General features: G+C 36.0%; 1 protein-coding gene across 3 annotated transcripts in view; it reads right to left on the bottom strand.

Annotated features, from left to right (window-relative positions):
• Ubn2 (ubinuclein 2) overlaps positions 1-21,673 on the bottom strand; it is an 88,928-nt gene that overhangs the window by 16,532 nt on the left and 50,723 nt on the right. For 2 of the 3 annotated variants that reach the window (XM_047560459.1, XM_047560457.1), the window contains exons 8-15: positions 19,431-19,560; positions 17,266-17,384; positions 16,646-16,759; positions 15,209-15,352; positions 14,454-14,504; positions 10,253-10,295; positions 6,835-6,885; positions 4,355-5,899 (exon numbers count right to left, since the gene is read on the bottom strand). In XM_047560459.1, the coding sequence (XP_047416415.1) occupies positions 4,355-5,899; positions 6,835-6,885; positions 10,253-10,295; positions 14,454-14,504; positions 15,209-15,352; positions 16,646-16,759; positions 17,266-17,384; positions 19,431-19,560 (2,197 nt within the window). The remainder of the gene's footprint in view (positions 1-4,354; positions 5,900-6,834; positions 6,886-10,252; positions 10,296-14,453; positions 14,505-15,208; positions 15,353-16,645; positions 16,760-17,265; positions 17,385-19,430; positions 19,561-21,673) is intronic. The other variant, XM_047560460.1, reaches the window with a different exon arrangement.

The following is a 21,673-nucleotide window of genomic DNA, read 5'->3' on the forward strand; positions in this document are numbered from 1 at the left end:
TTTTCAGGCCTCATAAAATGAAGACAAGCTGAGCTCATAGTCAACAAACACATTCTTTCTTTTTTACCAGAACTACTTCTTATATTTTAGTACAAATCTCCATCATTTTATGCTTGGACTTGACAGTTTTGTAAACTTGACAATTGTTTTCCTCTACTGTGCCAACTACCATACACAGTGGTACATTTAAGAATAAATTACCCAGTTAGAGATAACAATGTCTTCAAACAACTAGGATAGAAAGGATCTTGTATCCATTTAAGAATCAGTAAGAGTTGTTTCTTCATTTTAATCATGATTTTATCATAGAAGGCAATGATAAGGATGATACGGAGTCTGCAAGGCTGTGTGCCCCAACTGATGACCCCTAGTGAAGAACACTAAATCCTGCTAATAAGGAGAATCTTTGAAATTTTTTCTGGGGGAGTCTAATTGAAGTACTAAAATAGATGAAAAATGTAAATCAGGGCAAATTCCAAAATTAAATAACTTTAGTATTAGCAACAACAACAACAAAATACCATGCTATAACTAATACTTTACACTTTCTAAGAACTTCCATATCCACCTTTGTTTATAAATCTAAATTGAAGCACCAGATAATTTAAATGTTACATGGGCAATTATAAACTTCTTGAAGACAGAGCTCTTTAGAGGTGAGGGGCCCACTGCTAACATTCGACATGAAGTAACTGAACAGTTCAGGATGATGCCCCATAGCCAGGGAAGATAGGAAAGGAAAGGTTTTTCGTTCCATGGGGGACATGAAAGCTTTTTAAAGCATGCACTCTATTTTGGTAAGTGCATCTGTCCTCTGTTCTCTACACCACCTACAGCGATCTTTCAAAACATAAATTAGACCACATCACTCCCTTGTTTAAGACCACCCTCCAAAAGCTTCCTGCTGCACACAGAATAAAATCCAAAAGCCTTCCTATAGTTAGTGCAGCCTGACACCATGACACACAGAGGTGTCTCCCCACAGTCCAGTCATGCAGGCCTTCAACCCAGGCTCTTTTCCCACCTCAGTGTCTTCACAGTGCTATGCCTTCTCACCTGGACTTACTTCGACAAGACTAGCTCCTGTCATTTGCTCCTTAGTTTAAATGCAACCTCCTCAAAGAGGTCTCCCCATTCCCCTTTCTATGTTAGCAGCAATCACTCTTTATCGCATTTTTTTTTCACAGTACTTGCCATTTTTAAAAAAACTTGTGTTTAGCTCATCTTTCTACCTAGAATACATGCAGCATGAGAAAGGAACAGTGTTCCCCAGTACCTAGAAGAATACTCGGCACATAGTACATACTCAATAAACATTTACTTAATGAATAAATGGGTTTTGGAATTATAAAGTGGCAATGACAGGATTCATAGAAAATCTGTACATTGAAGGGTCAGAAAGAAGAGAAAATCTCTGAGTGTAACATTGTTAAACAGAAAGTAGGGAGAGCTAATAACTTGAACCCAGAAAGATTTTAACTCATGTCCTTTTTTAAATGGTTTGTCATTTTCACTGCAAATGAGTAGACAGCTTCAGATGACTTTCAGACAGGAGGTGAATGCTTCATAGGCACAGATAAGAAGGCTGCTTTCAGGGTAGGGTGCTATGACAGATCTGGAGGCTACAAGGTAGCTGATGAGACTTTAATGGGATGCTATGTCAAGAAAACCACTTCAGGTTCACAAAGAGTAGAAAAGACCTTTTCTTCCGTCAAATCAGTAAGAGAAAAAAACAGACCAGATATGAAGGCAGGAACATTGGATTCTCCACATTATAAAGCCATTTGGAAAAGGAAGAAAACGAGGAGGGAGTAGTTACTTGTCAGAAACACAAATCCTGGCATACAGAGTTCTTGCTGGCAAACCAATTATTTCTTAGATAGTATCTGGGTTCTTTTGAAATACATGATCAAATACAGGAAGCTCTCTGGAGAAAATATAGAACTGACAGATTCTGGCGATGACAAAGGATAAAGTTTTAAACTTAAGCTCAAAGGAAAAGAAACAAGTAAAAAAATTTTTTTAGCTCTAGGAACCCCCCCATTTATAAAGCAAGAAATAAAAGCACAATTATGATATTTAGTTCAAGAGAGACAATATTTACAGTCAAGAATTTGACCAAAAATTGAATTACTCTTTGAGGAGAACAAGGCAGGTATAAGAGAACTATGAGTCTCATTTTTCATAATGAAAAGACAGAAGATAACATAGTACTAAAATTGATAAATTAAGAGGTTTCTAATCATTACTGTTATTTAGAAATACCTAGAAGAAAACAGTTAAATGTAATTGATGCTATGGGGTAGGGAAATGTTATTGCTAAAGAATTATTCTACTGATTACCTTTGATAAAATTAAAAGTTAATTTTTTAAAAGTGTCAACTTTTTAGCAAAGGTAACACAAAAGTAATGAGGAATAATTCTCAGGCCTTACCTATAATTAAAAATTTAACATACAATCTCTAATAGTGATTTTACTGTCATTATTTCCTTTCTTTTCTTTTTCTTTTTTGTAGTGCTGGGGAGCAAACCTAGGGCCTTGCTCATGCTAGCCAACTAAGCAACTACTGAGCTGCATTTAAAGCCTCTTCTCTTTTTGAGACAGGATCTCACAATGTCGCCCATGCTGGCCTTGAACTCCTGGACTCAAGTGATCCTTCTGCCTCAGGCTCCTAAGCAGCTGGAACTATAGGTACATGCCACCCCCTGCTCAGCTTTATTTTCTTATTTTTGATTTAAGTAAAATTATACAGATAAAATAAGTTTCAATTACTGAAATACCAGTCAACTGAATTTGTTCTATATTAGAATTTTGGAAGTCACTGCTAAACTTACTTAAGGGGCACAATGATAACTTGGGTATTAAATGTGGATTGAACACAAAACCTCATATAACACTGAACAGCAGGGTACCTCTACAAACAGCAGAGGGAAATCCGTTCATTACATGTTCCTAGTCAACATAAGTAGGAGGCATACAAAGTTAAGAATACTTTCTTAGACAACACAATTTCATACATCAATAAAAGTAATGTTTTCTAAGAATATTTACGAACCTCAGAATTTGCACATCATAAAATGGTACATTTTTAAAAAGCTGGTTATGAAACACAATATTATGTGAAACATACTTTCTTGAAGATTAAAAAAAATAACCTACGGAGCAAAAACATTTGGGATAATGGGTGATTTTTATTTTCTCTAAATTTGACAACAGTGAATGCATATTCCTTTCAGGGGGTAAGGTGGGTGGGGGCTGGGGAAGAATGTTAAAGAAACTGAGTCATTAAAGTGAAGGACAATCTGAGAAAGTCTTAGAATACAAACAAAGCAGAGATGAGAACAATAAAAGAAAATGATATAGAAGGCAGCAATGAAATATATAAAATAAAGAGTTCTCAAAAAACCTAGGATAAATGAAACAGAAACAAAAATCAGACATAAAATAAGTGAAAATATTCTTGAACTGAGCCAGGTCTGAGATTAAAAGGTGTTACTATTTTAGGTCCAAAATTAATGAAAACTAGGCAAACCTGGCCATAGCCTACCAATACTTGGATATCAAGGAAAAAGAGAAAAATCTTACTAGCATTTAGCAGAGAAAACACATTACTTACAAAAGGGAATTAAAAAATCAGTATGGTTTCAGACTTTTCTATAATCTTAACACTAAGCAAGGGTCAGTGGAGCAATATTTATAAAATTTAGAGTGAACCAGTTAATGACCCAAGATGTACATATGTGACAGCACAGAAAAGTGACTGTATGCAAAAGCTACATTGAAGGGCCCTTCGCACAAAGATTCCTATGTAAGGCACTCTAGCTAACTTGAGAGGCAAGTTTAAGTTAAAACTCATGACCGGGGAAAGTGTAGTATAAAAGAACTATTAACACTATTTGACAGAGAAAATTACATATAAATAACTACAAAATTAAAAAAAATCAAGACAATAAATGCTTAAAGAAAAAAATAATAGAAATGAATAAATTTAACTAAAAATTTAAAAGTTGGCAGAAGAAAAGAGGAGACAATTGTATGTATGTTAAATTAATAAGTTACTGCTTTTTCTTAACTTTTTAAATCAGAGTTCTAAATATGTACTTTAGTTGTATTTGTCAACAAATGTTAAGGTAAACACGATACTTTGCTAGGAAAAAAAAAATCCACATGCTTCAAAAAAACCTTATCCACAGTGTGTTTATCATTGTGCTATCAACACCAGGAATATTCCATGGCCATTCTATAATCAGTTTATAATAAACAGTGTATATATTACAGTAAGCTCATAAAAGTGACTCAAGAAAATTTGAGGAACCTTACGTTTTATCAGATGAACATCCAGAGCATACATACCTGCACACTGGCTGTTACCACTGAAGACCCTGAGGCTGAGGATGGTCTATGTGGAGTAGACAACGGTTTAGTAGCACCCTGTGTTCCACTTCCTGTTCCCCCAGATAGACTAGTCCTATTAGTTCCGCTTGAGTTAAGGTTGCTACCTCTGCTGGCAGGTACATTCATTGCAATTCCACTCAAGCTGTTCTTCCCAACAGTTCCAGTGGATGATGAGTTTGTTAGCTTTGAAGGGGCCTGAAGATTTTTTGTAGATGGAAGGCCTGAAGTGCGATTAGAGGGCAATAAATTCAAGGTGGGAGACTGCCTGCTGATGCTGACTCCACTGGGCTGTTTATGGACTGGGTTACTAGAGGAGTGGCTACTCTGGGCTACTAGTGCACTTGGACTGGAAGAACTTGGGGATACAGTAGGCTTGGGAGTGGGGTTGGATTTAGAAATAAGTTTAGTTGATACTGAAGGCTTAGCTGAAAGAGAGGGCTTGGGTGAGGCAGAAGGCTTGGGTGAGGGCAAGGGTTTAGGAGATGTAGCAGGTTTGGGAGATGCGGCAAGTTTGGGGGATGCAGCCATTGAGAAGGGAGATTTGAAACCCTGCGTGGAGATTTGTGACACCATAGCCTTGGCTAAATAGTTACTGGAGGTAGTGGTGCTTGGTGCTGTCCTAGAAACCAGGGGGTGGGACCCCTGAGAACCATTTCCAGGCGAGGGGGTAGATAAGGGAAGGCGGTACATAAGTGGCTTATCTGAAGTCTTAATGAGAGCGGATGAACAGGTAAGCTGAGGATTATTACTTAATTTCACCACTGGGTTGGTCTGTGATTTGCTAATGGTTGCTTGCAATGGAGACACATAGTTCTGTTGGACAGCTGAATGCTGGTGCACCTTTGTTACTTGTGTTAACGAAGAAGCATCTTGGGCCTCGGATGTTCCCAGAGCATGAGAGGAGGCAGCAACTTGGGCTTGGGAAGAGGAGGCATGAGTCTGTGAGGAGGAAGAAGCATGAATCTGGCTTGACCTTTGTAGTCCTTGTTGAAGGAGCCTGGCTGGCAAAGGTTCTAAGGAAACTTTAGGGTTCTGAATTGAAGAACCAGCAATAAGGCCTGAAGAGATGCCAGTATGAGCTAAATCCTGGGGTTTCTTTGGTACTGGCCCAGTGTGACCAGCAATAAGACTTGATGAATGTGCAGTCTGAGTAGAATCTAATTTTTTGGGAGTAGTAAGTGGCAGCTTACTCATGATACTTGCTAATTTTTCTTCTCTCAGTCCTGGACGAGGTTTTGTAGTTGGCATGCTTATTCTTGGACCAACTGTAGGACCCTTGTTCCCATTGTTGATGACAGCTAAAGCTTCAGAAACAAGATCCAGTGAAGGTGAGTGGTAAGAAAGATCTTCGTCTAGGGAGTCGTCGAGGCAGATGGTTTCCTGGGCTGGTGTTGAGCTGGAGCTGGTTGAGGCAACAACAGAGGTGCTGGAGCTTGTGGAAGGACCACTGACTGAAGCCACCAAGGATGAAGGAGCTTTCTGGTCCTTTTTTGGACTACACTCCTAGCATAAGCAGCATTGTATTGGAAAGAAAAAATATGAACAGTTTAAAAAAAATTAGTGTTAGTTTTTAAAGGACCAAGAAATTCTCATGATGACTAAAAATTATTTTTCTATTGGAAATCTTGTGAAATTGTCAAACTCAAAATAATTTTCAAGAGGACGGAGCTCCTGCCTGAGCTGTCCTCACTGCACTGCCATACCCTTGATAGCCACTCTAAGATAACAGTTGAAAATGAGACTAATACATGCCAGTGACTGAGGAACTTCATTTCTACAGCCCACTTGTATCAGATCTTCAGATCCTACTGCAAATCCATCTGCTTAGAGATTCTTCTCTTTTTATTCTCCTAGTACACAGGAGAAACTGTGCCTTAATTACATTAAGACTCTACCCTTCTCGTCTAGTGAAGTTTTTGAGGATGCCGACTCTCTCTGCCTTCTATGTCCTTTCCTGCTGCTACCTACTAACAGTACATAGGGAAAATGGCACATCAATTGACAGATGAATCTTTCTGAGCATATTTAAATCACATTTTATACTCATCTGGTACAAGTCATTACATATCGTAATTTTTTTCAACATGTATTTACTGAGTGTCCACTATGAGCAAGGACCTATGCTAAGAAAATAAGGGTATATTAGAAGTTAAAACTCTGAATACCCAAAAGAATACTAATTTCCCCAAAAAATCAACTTTCTTAAAGATTTGAGGAAGAGATAAGAGAATTAGAATTCAGTTTAGAATATTCAAAGAGCAAAAGAAAAAAATTAAAAAGCAACAGTTTCTTTAAGAGGATTTGATTCATTTCATTTTTAAGATCAATAAAAATAAAATTATTACAAAAGTCATTTCAAACTCTCTCCACTTTCTTAAAAACAGTCAAACCCAAAACCCGACCCAAACGTAACTGATTATTACAACCATATTACTTACCTTAAGCATAGTGGGGAAAGAATGGAGAGGAAGGGTCTTTCCCATCACCTCCTAAGGTATTACAGTAAGTAAGTTGTTAAGAATGCTGTTATACTCAATAATCTCCTTAGCATTTTTTTCTAAGACTCACAACTAAAAACCTCATTGCTTATCAGAAGCACTGCATAAAGTCACAAGCAGCTGCTGAGATGAATGGGTCATATAGATAAGACAGTCATCTGATTAAGTGATTAGTGAAAATTTCATCATTATAGCTTCTTTTTTTTTTTTTTTTTTTTCTTCCCTTATGGTGCTGAGGATTGAAACTAGGGCCTTAAATGTGCTAGGTAAGAGCTCTACCACTAAACTATCTCCCCAGTTCTAAATTCCATCATTATAAAGAATACAGAATTGAGGTGGGGGAATGTATCAGAATAATATTTAAGGTGTTACCAGTATAAAATTACTGTTTTAAATAACTTTTTAAATTAATAGTTTTATAAAATACATTAAACCTAACTGTGTAGACTTATACTGTCAGAGAAAACTGTTTAGGATACCTGAGTCAAAACACAGGTTATCACACTTTGAGTAAAAGAAGGATTGGTAGGGTGGATGAGAAGAAATACAGAAGAAAGATCCAGAAGAAAGGGAGGGCAGATATAGACCAGGAAGTTTTTGCTTTTCCCTCTTAGAAGAAATTTCTTGTACACTTTTTCTCCTGCAAGCATTTCCTTATACTACCTTTATAACTAAAAAAGGTATGAAGAGGATGGTTTGTAGCTCAGTGTAGAGTGCTTGCCTAGGATTTGTGAGGCATGGGTGCCATCCCCAGTGCTGGAAGAAAAACAGAAGTTACTGGGATGGGGGTGTAGTAGGAAAAATCCAAACCAGCAATATAGCCTTTTTCCTTTGGGAAAATGAAAAAATTAATTTCATCAAAGAGCAAGGAACACCAACCAGCCCCTCTCCAATAATTTCCTCATATCATTCTAACACATCTTTATTAGAAGGCTGATCAATTTCTTGCCCTATTATTTCATTACCAATATTTTAATAGATGTGTCAAAATTTGAACATTTAAATAAGGCATGGGCATTAAGAGATTAGTATTCTAATAAAAACAAAGTCATGTGTCAAAACAAAGCCCCAACAAGAAATTTAATGAAAGAGAAATTTAACATTATTTGGATTAGGAGACAAATAAGTTAAGAAAAAGAGGACTATTTACTGAACATTCAAAGCTCTAGCAACAAAAGTTGAGAAGGCCACAGGCTGACATTCTCTCTGGCCATCACCTGATAAATAAACTCATCTGTTCAAAGAGATATGGAGAAAATCCAAAATCTAAGAGCAGCACAGAGATACTTTCATTAAAATTAAATTTCAAATGGCTGTAGGTGTTAATTTTAGAGGTTATACTTGCTTCTTTTTCAAATCTGGTTTGTCTGTTTTGATAGGAAATATTTTTACTCCCTCTTCTACTTTATTTAAAAATTAAGTAAAATTATTTTATGTTCTAAACCCACCACTTGCTCTTCTTACAGATCTAATCATGCTCTTCTTGCTCTAAACTCTGTATCTCAACTAAAGCTCATGCCATTTTTGTTTTTTGTTGTTGGTGGTGTTGGGGATGGCACCAGGGCCTCTCCAAAGCCCAGCACAAGCTCGCTGGCAAAGCTTCACCTAAAGCTAATGTTTGACATAATTTGTAAGTAGTAAGCCTCTGAGACCAAGGGTGAGGACACATTATTCCAGAGAGAATTTTTGCTTTTGCCAGTTGACCTGGGTTTTTATTAACTAAAATGATTTTAAGCTATTCTGTCAGTTTGGGGTTTTCCCGGTCTATTCAGGTAATGTAAAACAAACTCCTAAACCAGGGAAAGTTTTAAAGGAAGACTTTCTTCCTCTAATCTAGAATCCACGCCAAGACAGAAAATGTTCCTAAATCTGCTAACGGTAGACTTTTCTTCTGGTTCTTTTTTTTTCTTTTTCTTTTTTTTTTAACTAAAGATGCTACTTTTGAGGGCCCAGCTTTATGCAGGTCTCATTCTAACTTCTGATCTGTACAAGCCTGAGAACACCCCATCTGCTGTATTCTGAGAAGAAATGTAAAAAGAAACCATAAGGTGATAGGCAGAAGCTCCAAGGGCAACCAAGATTTCAGTGATAGGTATCACCCCCAGCAGTATCTTATCTCTTGGTTTTTTTTTTGGCTGGGGGGTGGGTATTGGAGATTAACCCCTGAGGCTTTATCACTGAGCTACATCCTTAGACTGTTTTTTCTTTTGATAGGGTCTTGTCAAATTGCTGAAGCTGGCCTCAAATTTATAATCTTCTTGCCTTAGCCTCCTGAGTTGCTGACATAAGCCACCATACCCCACTTCTCCTTATTATTTAAAAAAATTTTTTTTTTAGTGCTGAGGATTGAACCCAGGGCCTTGTGCTTGTGAGGTAAGCACTCTATCAACTGAGCTATATCCCCAGCCCTATTTTTAAAAATATTTTATTACTATTTTTTGATTTATTATACACAAATGGAGTACAACTTTTCATTTTTCTGGTTGTACACGAAGTAGAGTCACACTGTGTAATCACACATGTACATAGGGTAATGACGTTTCTCTCATTCCATTATCTTTCCTCCCCACTGCCACCCCCCATTCTTCTCCACACAATCCATCCTTCCTCCATTCTTCCCTTACCCTCTCCCTTTATTATGTATCATCATCCACCTATCAGAGAAAACATTTGACCTTTGGTTTTTTGGGGATTGGCCTATCTCACTTATCTCCCCTTTACCTCCTCCTTTTTTCTTTATTTCTTTTTAACTTTGGAATTTCTCTTGTATACTTGCACTTTTTTTTTTTTTTTTTTTTGATTGAACCACTGAGCCACAATCCCAGCTTTTTTAATTTTTAATTTTGAGACAGGGTCTCACTAAGTTGCTAAGTCTATCCTCAAGTGTGCAATCCACCTGCCTTAGCCTCCCAAGTTGCTAGGATGACAGACATGGGCCACCACGCCCAAATTGAAGGATATTTAAAAACAGTATTATATCCAGTATTTCTAAGAATTGTTAAACTTTACAATTTAATTAATATGTGTAAATTCCTACTGCTACATGGTCTTCTGTTCTACCAAATACAAAGGTTCCAAGATTTTTACAAAGTTGAAAATAACCAGGCTGGGACTGTAGCTTAGTGGTAAAGCGCTTGCCTAGTACGTGTGAGGTACTGGGCTCGTTCGATCCTTAGCACCATAATAAATAAAATAAAGGAATTGTGACCGATCTACAACTAAAAAAAAAAAAAAAGTTGAAAATAACCAACTAAAGGTTATTTTATTGATGATCTTTATTAAACATCATACATATTTTCCATCTTAAAAATGTATTTTAATATTCACTAATCATGACTATGATTTGTCAGATACTCACCTTTACTTTGGGTTTGGGTGCAGGAATCACCTTTTTCTTTGCCCTGAGATAAAAGATTAAAATAAAAGCCATTACAGTAGCAGTTATATCACTCATTAGGAAATGATAACAATTCTTATAATTAAGTAAATTTCTTCCAATATTTGGGAAGCTCTTTGAAAGAAGTAACAATATATAAGTACTTGGTGTAGATGCGAATATTCAGCAACACAATTTTCCCAATTCAGATTAACAAGAAGAAAAGGTCAATTAGTAAAATATGAGAAGTAGATGATACAGTTAAAGCAAATATAAATACATAAAACAATTCAAAAGTTTGTTGAACAAAGCTGCCTAGGAAACTTATTTCAAATAACTGCTGAGAATTTACAATTATTTGTAGGAAAACAGCTTCAAGAAACTTCAAACTAAAATTGGACCATAACAAGGAGCTGTGAATTGCATTTTACTTAAAAACAACAACAACAAACTATTAAGTTTTTGTATAGAATTACTTTTAAATGTAAAAATTCAAATAAAAAGTGTCAGAATAACAACAAAAAAAGGGCAAAAAAAATACTACGGAACTTGAGAACCTTTGGAAATTGTGTGAAAAGTTTAAAGATTAAAACAATCTTATGGGTTCCATAGAAGAAGCACTCAAATGTTTTTGAATAATTAATGACTGACAAACTTAAATACCTCACCTCATCTGAGTGTTTTTATTTCATTAGGGTAAAATGTCATCAATTAGACTAACAAATATCTTGATTTAAGCTGTGAATCTACAGTTTCATAAAGGCAATGGTAATTTTCAAAGTTTTTTGGTAAAGGCCACTAGAGCAAAAAGACCTCCTTGTTTACTTATCTTATAGATTCCTGCTTATGAAACACAAAACTAGCAATAATAATTAACCTATTTTAACATAGTGAGGGGAGCTGGTGGGCAGTGCTATGTGCTTGCAGTTCGAGCTACTCAGAAGGCTGAGGCAGGAGAATTATTTGAGCTCAGGAGTCCCAGGATAGCCTGGGCCACATCAGAAGACCTCAGCTAAAAACGAATACAAAAACAAAAACCTGAGGGAGAGGAAATACATAAACACCTTTAGAATTAAAACATGAGTTAGTTTGTATTTTTTTGTTTAGGGATGCCCTTTTTAAAAAACTTTTGTTCTTTTTAGTTATACATGACAGCAGAATCTATTTTGATATACTTATATAACATGGAGCATATCTTATTCTAATTGGGATCCCAGTCTTGTGGATGTATAGGATGGAAAGAACTTCTATTCTTTCCTTCCCTACCCCCCTTATTGTGGGTTAACATCCACATATTTGTTTTTTGGGGATTTGTTTATTTCACTTAGCATGATAGTCTCCAGATCCATCCATTTCCTGGCAAATGTCATAAAGTCATTCTTCTTTATGGCTGAATAATATTCAGTTGTGTGTATATACCACAATTTCTTTATGCATTCATCTGTTGGTGGGCATCTAGGTTGCTTCCATAGCTTAGTTATTATGAAGTGTGTTGCTAGGAAACATTGATGTGGCTGTGTCACTGCATGCTGATTTTAAATCCTTTAGACATATCCCAAGGAGTGAGATTACTGGGTCAAATAGTGGTTCCGTTTCTATTTTTTTGAGGAATGTCCACACTGCTTTCCAGAGTGGCTGCACCAATTTGCAGTCTCAACAACAACGTATCAGTATTCTCCTTTCTTCGCATCCTCGCCAACATTTATTGTCATTTGCATTCTTGATAATTGCCATTCTGGTTGGAGTGAGCTGAAATATCAGTGTAGTTTTAATTTGCATTTCTCTAATTGCTGGTGATATTGAATATTTTTTCATATATTTGTTGACTGTAGTTTTTTGAGAAGTATCTAATTCCTTTGTCCATTTATTGATTAGGTTATTTATTTTTTATTTTTTTTGGTGCTAAGCTTTTTGAGTTCTTTATATATCCTGGAAATTAACATCTTATCAGAGGTATGGGTGGCAAAGATTTCCTCCCCCTTTTCTAGGTTCTCTCTTCACACTCTTGATTATTTTCTTTGCTGTGAAGCAGCTTTTTAGTTTGATACCATTCCATTTACTGATTTTTAAAATTTGTTCTTTTAAGTTATACATGAGAGTAGAGTCTATTTCGATATATTCCATTTATTGATTTTTGATTTTACTCCTTGTACTTTAGGAGTCTTGTTGAGGAAGTTGGTTCCTAAGCTGACATGCTGGAGTGTTATATTTTCTTTTAGTAGGTGCAGGATTTTGGGTCTAATACCTAGGTCTTTGATCCACTTTGAGTTGAGTTTTGTGCAGGGTGAGAGAGAGGGGTTAAATTTTATTCTACTACATATGGATTTCCAGTTATCTCAGCACTATTTGTCAAAGAGGCTTTCTTTTCTCCAATGTACGTTCTTGGTGCCTTTGTCTAATATAAGATAAGTGTATTTATGTGGGTTTGTCTGTTTCTCCTATTCTAGTCCATTGGTCTTCATGTCTGTTTTGGTGCCAATACAAAGCTGTTTTTGTTACTATACCTCTGCAGTATAATTTAAGATTGGTATTGTGATGCCTCCACTTTGCTTTTCTCACTAAGAATTGCTTTGGCTATTCTGGGTCTCTTATTTTTCCAAATAAATTTCATGACCACTTTTTCTATTTTTATGAAGAACATTATTGGAATTTTAATGGGAATTGCATTAAATTTGAATAGTGCTTTTGATAGTATGGTCATTTTGCCTATATTAATTCTGCCTGTCTAAGAACATAGGAGACCCATTCCATCTTCTGAGGTCTTCTTCAATTTCTTTCTTTAGTGTATTTTCATTATAGAGGTCTTTTTCACCTCTTTTGTTAGACTGACTTCTGAGTATATTATTATTTTTTTTTTTTTTGAGGCTATTGTGAATGGGACAGTTTTCCTAATTTCTCTTTCAGTTGATTCACTGTTGGTGTATAGGAACACAATTGCTTTATGGGTGTTAATTTTTTATCTTGCTACTTTGCTGAATTTGTACCTGAGCTGTAATGCATATGTGGTTTTAGAACTATAGGGAAACTAAAGGCCATATATACTCTTGACATAAATTTATGTGTGTGTTTATTTACTTATAAATTTAAGTTATTGCAACAAAGTAAACCTGTAATGTACTCAAAAAACAAAAGCAAGGGACCAAGTTGGATGATGCATGCCTATCTATAGCCCCAACTACTTGGCAGGCTGAGGTGGGAGGATCACTTGAGCCCAGGAGTACAAGATCAGCCTGAGAACAAAGCTAGAACTCATCTCAACATAAACACAAACAAACAACAACAAAACATCCAAGAATAATAAGAACTTAAAACCACAACTCAATAGATCCCTGATAGTATACAAAGTGTCCTTCCTAAAAACTTCCATCTATTACAACGATATACAAGGAAAGGAAGAATTTTATAATGCTGTCCAAACAATATCAATCAGATATCTTAGCAAAATATTGAATAGAATGCTCAGTAAATTCTTAACTTGCTAATTTTATATTTTAATAACTCTTTAGGACTACACTTGCAAGCTACAGAAAAGTAGCCCTACGTTGTAGGTACAAAAAGTTGTGAAGCTGACCAATATTCACTCAAATAGCAACAGAAGACAAAATGTGCCCTTTTACTGTATGTAAGGTGGATAAGAGATCTTTACTAATCCTTTCACTGGGCTGGGGATGTAGCTCAGTGCATGGGCACTTGTCTAGCATGTGCAAGGCCCTGGGTTTGAACCCCCAGCATGTGCTTTAGGTAAGGCAGGGAACATTTGTATATGGAACTATCCTGGCATGCTAGGGCAGCAGAAGGCCATAGGTTCCTATGCAGCTGGTTACTAAGAGGGGAAGAAAAGGAACACGAGACTGCAGGATAGAAATCCAGGAACAAAGGGAACCCCGCAACCCCCTGTCCTGAGCTTGTGTGTTTTCATCATTCCCTATACAAGAATCCCAGGCAGTCAGTGTCACATCTGGATTCAGGAGGTCTTGAAAAACAGCCTGAGAACTATTTTAATAGACTCTGAGGTCCAAACAGGCAACAGGCCAATGATTTATTTTTAAGAAGATAGTGGTAAATGGAAATTGCTTAAATAAGTCCTATTTCAACAGCATTTAATAAATGAAACATTCTTACTAAAGTTATAATGAGAATAAAAAAAAAAAAATCAAGAAATCTGGAATCTGCATTTACTCACGGAGCAGAAGTAAGGTGATTATGTACACTCCGGCTTTCCTTAAAAAGCATTCTGGAAAAATTTAAAGAACACAATTAATTTTTTTATAGCAGATAATAACATAATTGCTTTTTTTTTTTTGTTTTTTTTTACACAAAATCATTTAACTTTCAATAGGTTATCACTTGCATGTTTACCAAGTAAAGGTAATGGTATTAGTGTGCTTAATTATGGAGAGTTTTATCACCTCTACTTGTTTAAAATCTTTAATAAATGGAGCAATTTGAGATAGTGGGGTACGGTAGCCAGGTTTATGATGTTTCACACTCTTAAAACTCTTGAGACTTTAAATAGGGCTATTCTTAAGTTTCTCAAGACACCTCACCATAGAACCTACCGTTGCCTGTATTTTCTTATGCTCTACTTCCTGTATTTGATTCCTGAACTACACGTTACCCATAGGCAGTTCCCCTCCTGAAGTTTGTAACAATCATTCCTTTTCCCTTTTTTTCTACTAGCAAATTCAGGTACAGAAAAGAAAAATGATAGTAAAAAAATCACCTTGATGCCTATCTCTTTATATGCCCACAGACCTAACTGTTTTGGATTTTAAGGGCTTAAAAATTTCGAGAAACTACCTGAGATACTGTATAGGATGTTGAACACATTAAGTTCTTAGCAAAACCAATGTCAGGTATGACTGTGTGCATGAGTGCCCTTAATAATAATAATAATAGTAAGAAAGTAAATCAGAATCCAGGAAGTCATTCTCTTACCTTGCCTGCATCCAGCCCTTAGGCCACAAGGGCTTCACCTCTGTCTCCATGAAGGATTTCAGATAATCCTCAGCAGACTGGCTTTTATTTGGCTCTAACTCATAGCATCCCAATTTGATCTCAACAAGGTTACATAATAAAGTTCTAAATAGATAAAAAAAATTTACATATAGTCAGACAATAAACTATAGAAAATTAAGTTTGAAACAGAATTATCTTTATTCAAAGAACTCCTTGCCAGGCATGGTGGTGTATACCTGTAATCCCAGCAGCTCAGGAGGCAGGCAGGAGGATTACAAATTCAAAGATAGCCTCAGCAACTTAGTGAGGACTTAAATAACTTAGACCCTGTCCCTAAATAAAATGTAAAAAAGGGCTGGGGATATGGCTCAGTGGTTAAGCACCACTGGATTCAATCCCCCGTACCAAAAAGAGACAGAGAGAATTCCTTTAGGCTCACTTGACTAGGTTCCATTGTTTTTATACAAGTATTACTCATAAATTAAAAAAAAAAAAATGGAAAAGCAAGCAAAATAAATTAACTGATTTGTTCAGGTATTCCTAAAACCTCTTCCTATTCACAGTCCAGAATGAGTCACTTGACCACACTGTATCATCCTCTGTTCCTTCCAAGGCAATGGTGATTCAGACATTCTTAAAGAGTTCTTCACTATTATTTCTGGAGTTTTCTTCTAAGGCACTGACAATAGACTTTTTTTTTTTTTTTTTTTTTTTTTTTTTTAAGTTGTAGATGGACACAACACCTTTATTTTGTTTATTTATATTTATGTGGTGCTGAGAATCAAACCCGTGCCTCACACATGCTAGGCAAGTGCTCTACCACTGAGCCACAACCCCAGACCCAAAGACTTTTTTTAAAAGCAAAAAAATCTGACAATTGTAATATAGAATATTATCTGAAGAATTCAGACTATAGCAAGAAGATAATTTTTAAAATTTGTCATTCACTGCACTAGTCAAACCCCCAACATGAAGCAATTTCCTTTGATAAGTACCAAAGATAGGTAAAAGAGCTGTCTCTGTGGGGTATACAAATACTAGTAAGAAAGGTGGTTGAGTTATGCAAGTATATTGCATAGTTCACCTTCTGAATCCAGTGTAACTTATTCCATTCTTAGATCAGGTTATAAAAAGAATTACATGAAAATGAAAGTGATAAAAATATAAGGATATCAGGACCAGAATAATGTTCTCTTAAATATATACACACTAAGCTTTGGTTGTTCCCAGTCTAGTCTTTCATTTACTGCATTTTTCTCATGGTGCTGGGGATTGAACTCGGGGTTTAACACATGCTAGGCAAGTGCTCTACCACTGAGTTACATTCCCATTCCCACTCCCTACAGATTGCTTTTATGAGTAACCTTACTTCTCCACTGTATATTTGGTTAAGAGTGAAGACTAGCTAAATCCTACCTAATGGTGTCATCCCAGTGGAATTTCTTTCTTGGTCCTATGACACGCTTCCCTGGTTTCTCATCATCATCTTCCTCGGATCCATTTTTTTCTCGTTCTTCATCTGTTTGCAACCTAAAAATTGGAAAACCTTTTATGAAGCAAAGTTTTAACACAAAATTGCCTGCAATATGTTCTATAAACACTTCCTAAATCACTAAATTAAACTTTTACTCAAACAACAGAGTAAATAGGGGATCTACCTTTTTACATAAAACTTTAAGTAAGTTATAAAGTACTTGGCAAATTAAAGTATCCAAATTATAATAAAGGCATATTTGTCTTTTAGATCAGAAAATATGTGTCCAGAACCAGCTAGTCAAATTAGTCAATATGTGAAATGTCTGACCAGCCAGCTCTTGCTTTGATCACATTCATACAGTAAATCAACAAAGTCTTAATTGCCTTTGACACCAAAGCAATTGGGGTAGCGACCTATCATTTAGAAAACATTCAACTTATCATTTCAGTGGTGTATGTGGATTTGTACTTGATGATGAGATCCAGTTAAGACCACCCCTAACACCTAAAAGTGTTTCTCAAATGCCAAAGCCCGTCATCCAATCAGAAGAGGTACATACTTGGCACACTTAGCTTGACTACGAGCCTGGCAGTCCTCCTGGTATTTAAATAGCTGTTCAGGCATAACATTGCTAACAGCCAGTTTCAGCTTTTGCAGAGGTTCTCTTAAACGATCATCCTGAGAAAAAAACATATTGAAAGTTTTTCAAACATCTTAACAAAATTTATTCAAAGAATAGATTCTCAAAAGGTGTAATTTATGTTTAAGATATTGATTACAGATTTGAAATGTTAGCATATCTACATATGGACATTTCTTCTACAGCACTGACTTCCCTTAATTAACACTGGTTATAAAATTAGAATGATAAAATTTCCTAGTTTGCCAAGGAGAGTCCCAGTTTTTATCTTCTGCCCTTCCAAAATTATCAATAGTATTCCTTTACATTCTTGAAAGTGCCCCATATTCTAGGCGCAGTGGCACATGCTTGTAATCCCAGTGACTCAGGAGGCTGAGTAGAGGATCTAGAGTCCATAACCAGCCTCAGCAACTTAGTGATGCCCTAAGCAACTCAGTGAGACCCTGTCTCTAAATAAATATAAAGCACCCCTGGGTTCAATCCCTGGAACCAAAAAAAAAAAAAAAAAAAGTCCTATGTTTTAACCAATAAATTATATATACTTTATAATAAAATGATAAAAGAGAGAATGAAATCTACATTGTGCAGATTACTATATAGTCCCTATTACAATGGGAAAGCATTCCCAAAAGAAGGCAGTTCTCTGGAATACGGAACATATGATCCACTTGATCTTGTTTGGGTAGTTACCAACAGGATGTTGGCATCCTGTTCTCTTGGTTATTGTTAGTAATTGTGACTTATGCTGCAAGTCGAAATGCAAACTCAAGGCCAAAGTGAAAGAGGAGACTGGGAGAGACTTATCCATATGTGTTCTGGGTAAAAAGGAAAGCAAGTAGGTTTGTATCTGACAGCTCTAATCAACCAACTTATTATTTTCATTCTTGCAAAATAACATACGTATGGAAATATTTTAAGACTTGGTTTTTCCACTACAACAATAGGGTTTTTTGTTTTGTTTTGTTCTTTTTGCAGTGCTGGGGGACTGAACCCAGGGCTTAATACATGCTAGGCAAGTACTCTACTACTGAGCTACATTCATAGCACTAAATCAACTGTTTATAAAACATACTTTTTTGTAGAGAGATCACTTTGAGTACAAATTTATTACTAATAATCAATTTAACCTATCCCATATGTACCAATTAATAAATATTAAGCCATGACTATCTGCTATAATATCCCATTTTGCTATAAAATCCCATTTTTAAATGTTGACATTCAGTATCATGGTTCCTGGATGATCACTTTTGAAGAATTATGTAGCTGAGACCATCTGCCTGGAATGAACTGGAATATATTCATACAATAGAACACTATATATGGTGTTCTGTTTACATGCAGTAAAAATGAATAGATTTCCATTACATATACACATACATAAATCTGAAGCACATAATGTTCAGTGTTAAACAGCAAGCTGCAGAAAAAAAAAACAGACAATACACCTCCATTTATATGAAGCTCAAAAAATGTAAAACAATATAGTGTTCAGGGATACAAACTATGTGATAAAACTACATTTAAAAAAGGATAAATATCTTCTATAACTAAAGGAAAAGAGCTTTAAATAACTTCAAACATCAAACTTTAAATGTTCCTTAGAGAATATTTTATAATGTGAAAAAAGCTATTTTCCTACTTCTAGTATTCCCCCCCCCCCTTGGTAACCATTTCTGCCATTTCAATTTACGACAGCAAGTCCCTCCAACTGCCAATGTGTGAAGGAGCCAGGCAAAAGCACAAAATCTGAGCTATCAATAAATTTCATTCATTCATTAATTTGCTCTGAATTGAGAAAGAACTAATGCCTCTCAATTTACCTGTATGAAGAATCCTATGCTTATAAGATCATGCCTGCTATACACTGACTTATCAGCCTTAGGAAACATTCACATCTAGACCTATCGATTATTGAGAAGTAACTATTTTTCAAGGAATCCAAAGCCTTCAATTATTTCCAATGATTATTACATACATTCAATCTGAGTATAAAGCAATTAATGTACAAAGGCCCTAACTAGTACAAATTCTTATTTTGTAGGTTGTGAAACCTTAGAGGCAGATATTGTTCTTCCTCTTACCTGGACATTGAGATGTAACTTCCTTAGACGTTTTACCAGTGTTTCTTTATTGCATGGCACAAAAGCTTCAAGGTGGGAGTAGACACCACTACGAATGACAGGGCCTAGTTCTTGTAGCTGTAACTCAATGCTGATCCAAAAAAAAAAAAACAATCAACAACAAACAGTATGGGATTTCTTTTAGGTGGCATTACTTAAGCAAGGAACAAAGGTAGCTGATTGTTTTTCTCAATTTATATTTCCATGATTTCCCAGACAGTATTTTTCATAGAATTTACCTCCTTGTCAATAAATAGCATACTATAGAAGATATTTATGAGTTCAGAGTAGAATTTATATGACCACAATGAGCTGACAATACTTTTTTGATGACAGGAGCCAAGTATTTTAGGGTCAACCAAAAGTTCATTTCTTCAGAGATATTGTGCCAGACTTCCACACTCTGGCAATCTCTATAGTAGCCAGTGACACAGTTTTATTTAATTCCTACAATATTTTTCTCAAAGATAGTTGAGAAAAGTAGAGATTCAGAAAAAATACCCCACGCCCAGCTATAGACATGAAATAATTTATCCTTCTTTGTTTCCCTTTTTGTGCTGGTATTACAAGATAAATATTTAGTAGTTTGTTCAATATTAAAATTTCCCAGTTTCCACTTCTACTATTAAATTAGTTAAGATGGAGGCAGAGGAGGAAGAGGAAGAGGAGGGAAAAGAGGAGGAGTAGTGTGAGGAAGAAGAGGAGGAGGGGAAGGGGGGAAGGAGAAGAGAAAGAGAAAGAGGAAGAGAAGGGAAGGAAGAAGAGGAAGAAGGAAGAGGAGGAAGAGGAAGAAAAGAGAAAGAAGTTTTCAATAGTTCCATTTTTGGCAGGCAGGACAAACCAATAACAGAGATGTCTCCCCAAATGGAAGATTTAATTACCTAGCCACTAGCACTGTAGAAAGATAACAATAGATAGATTTGAAGGCCATGATCAAATTTGGGTTCTTGGCAACAATCTATGACCAAATCATCACATTCTATTATAGAAGAAGGTAAAGACAGACTTTGTTAAAAAAAAAGTACTTTTAGTTGCAGATGGACACAATACCCTTATTTATTTTTATGTGGGGCTGAAGATCGAACCCAGTGCCACATACATGTGAGGCAAGCACTTTACCACTGAGCCACAACTCCAGCCCCTAAAGAAAGACTTTGAAATACTTCTCACATATGTAAGATGCACCCAAAGATTAAATTAATAGTTTTTTGGAGAGAAAAGAAACCATATCATATCAAGTACATCCATCACTTACAACACAGACATATTGCAATTTCACTGAAGATGAGATGTGGAAAATTATACTCCTTGGAATTGGTAATAGAAAATTCATGGTATTGGAGGTCTTCTAGGCTTGCCCTGTCAATGAAAGTTCTTTGAGGCTGAAAATTAAAATAGAAACTCTAAGTACTAAGAGATTCCAGATAAGGATAGACTGACTCAATGACCTATGTATATAAGTCAGTGGTTTCCAAAGAGGTTAACTAAGATATAAGAAGAGTTGACTCCCTGAAGAGAACCCTTTATACTGAGATTCAAATCACTACTCATTGATGCCTCCTTAAAAGAGCATCTAACAAAGAGATGGCAGATAAGTTTCATTTTAAGTGTATAAAAGGATTGATGGTACAAACCCAGAACAATTTGTTAAACAGAATGTTTATGCAAAGAGTATCATGATTGATAAGCAATTTCTGCTTCAGGTAATTGGGAACAAAATCAAGTCAGCATGTTATGTATTTGTAGATTCAGGTCAAATTCAATTATGCAAAAGGAAAAGGGTTCCCCATTCTAACGAGCTGATCTCCTTTCCTCCCAGGCAGTAAGCAATAGTGAGGCAGAGCCAATACACCTGGATAATTTCATGGGATGACTACCCACCAAAATCATTGTATGTCTCTCTTAGAAGCAACTCAGGCTGGGCATGATGGTATGCATCTGTAATCCCAGCAACTCAGCAGGTTGAGGCAGGAGGATCACAAGTTCAAGACCAGCCTCTGCAACTTATGAGGCCCTAAGTAACTCAGTGAGAACTTACCTCAAAATAAAAAAAAAAAAAATTAAAAAAATTTTTAAAAAGGGGAGGGCTGGGGATTTAACTCACTGGTTAAGCACCTCTGGGTTCAATACCCAGCACCCCCAAAAAATAAAAATAAAAAGAGAGCAACTCAGTCCATAGAATTAAGGCATGTTTGTTTAGGAAA

Source organism: Sciurus carolinensis, chromosome 8, assembly GCF_902686445.1.
Source record: "Sciurus carolinensis chromosome 8, mSciCar1.2, whole genome shotgun sequence".
Lineage (NCBI taxonomy): Eukaryota > Metazoa > Chordata > Mammalia > Rodentia > Sciuridae > Sciurus > Sciurus carolinensis.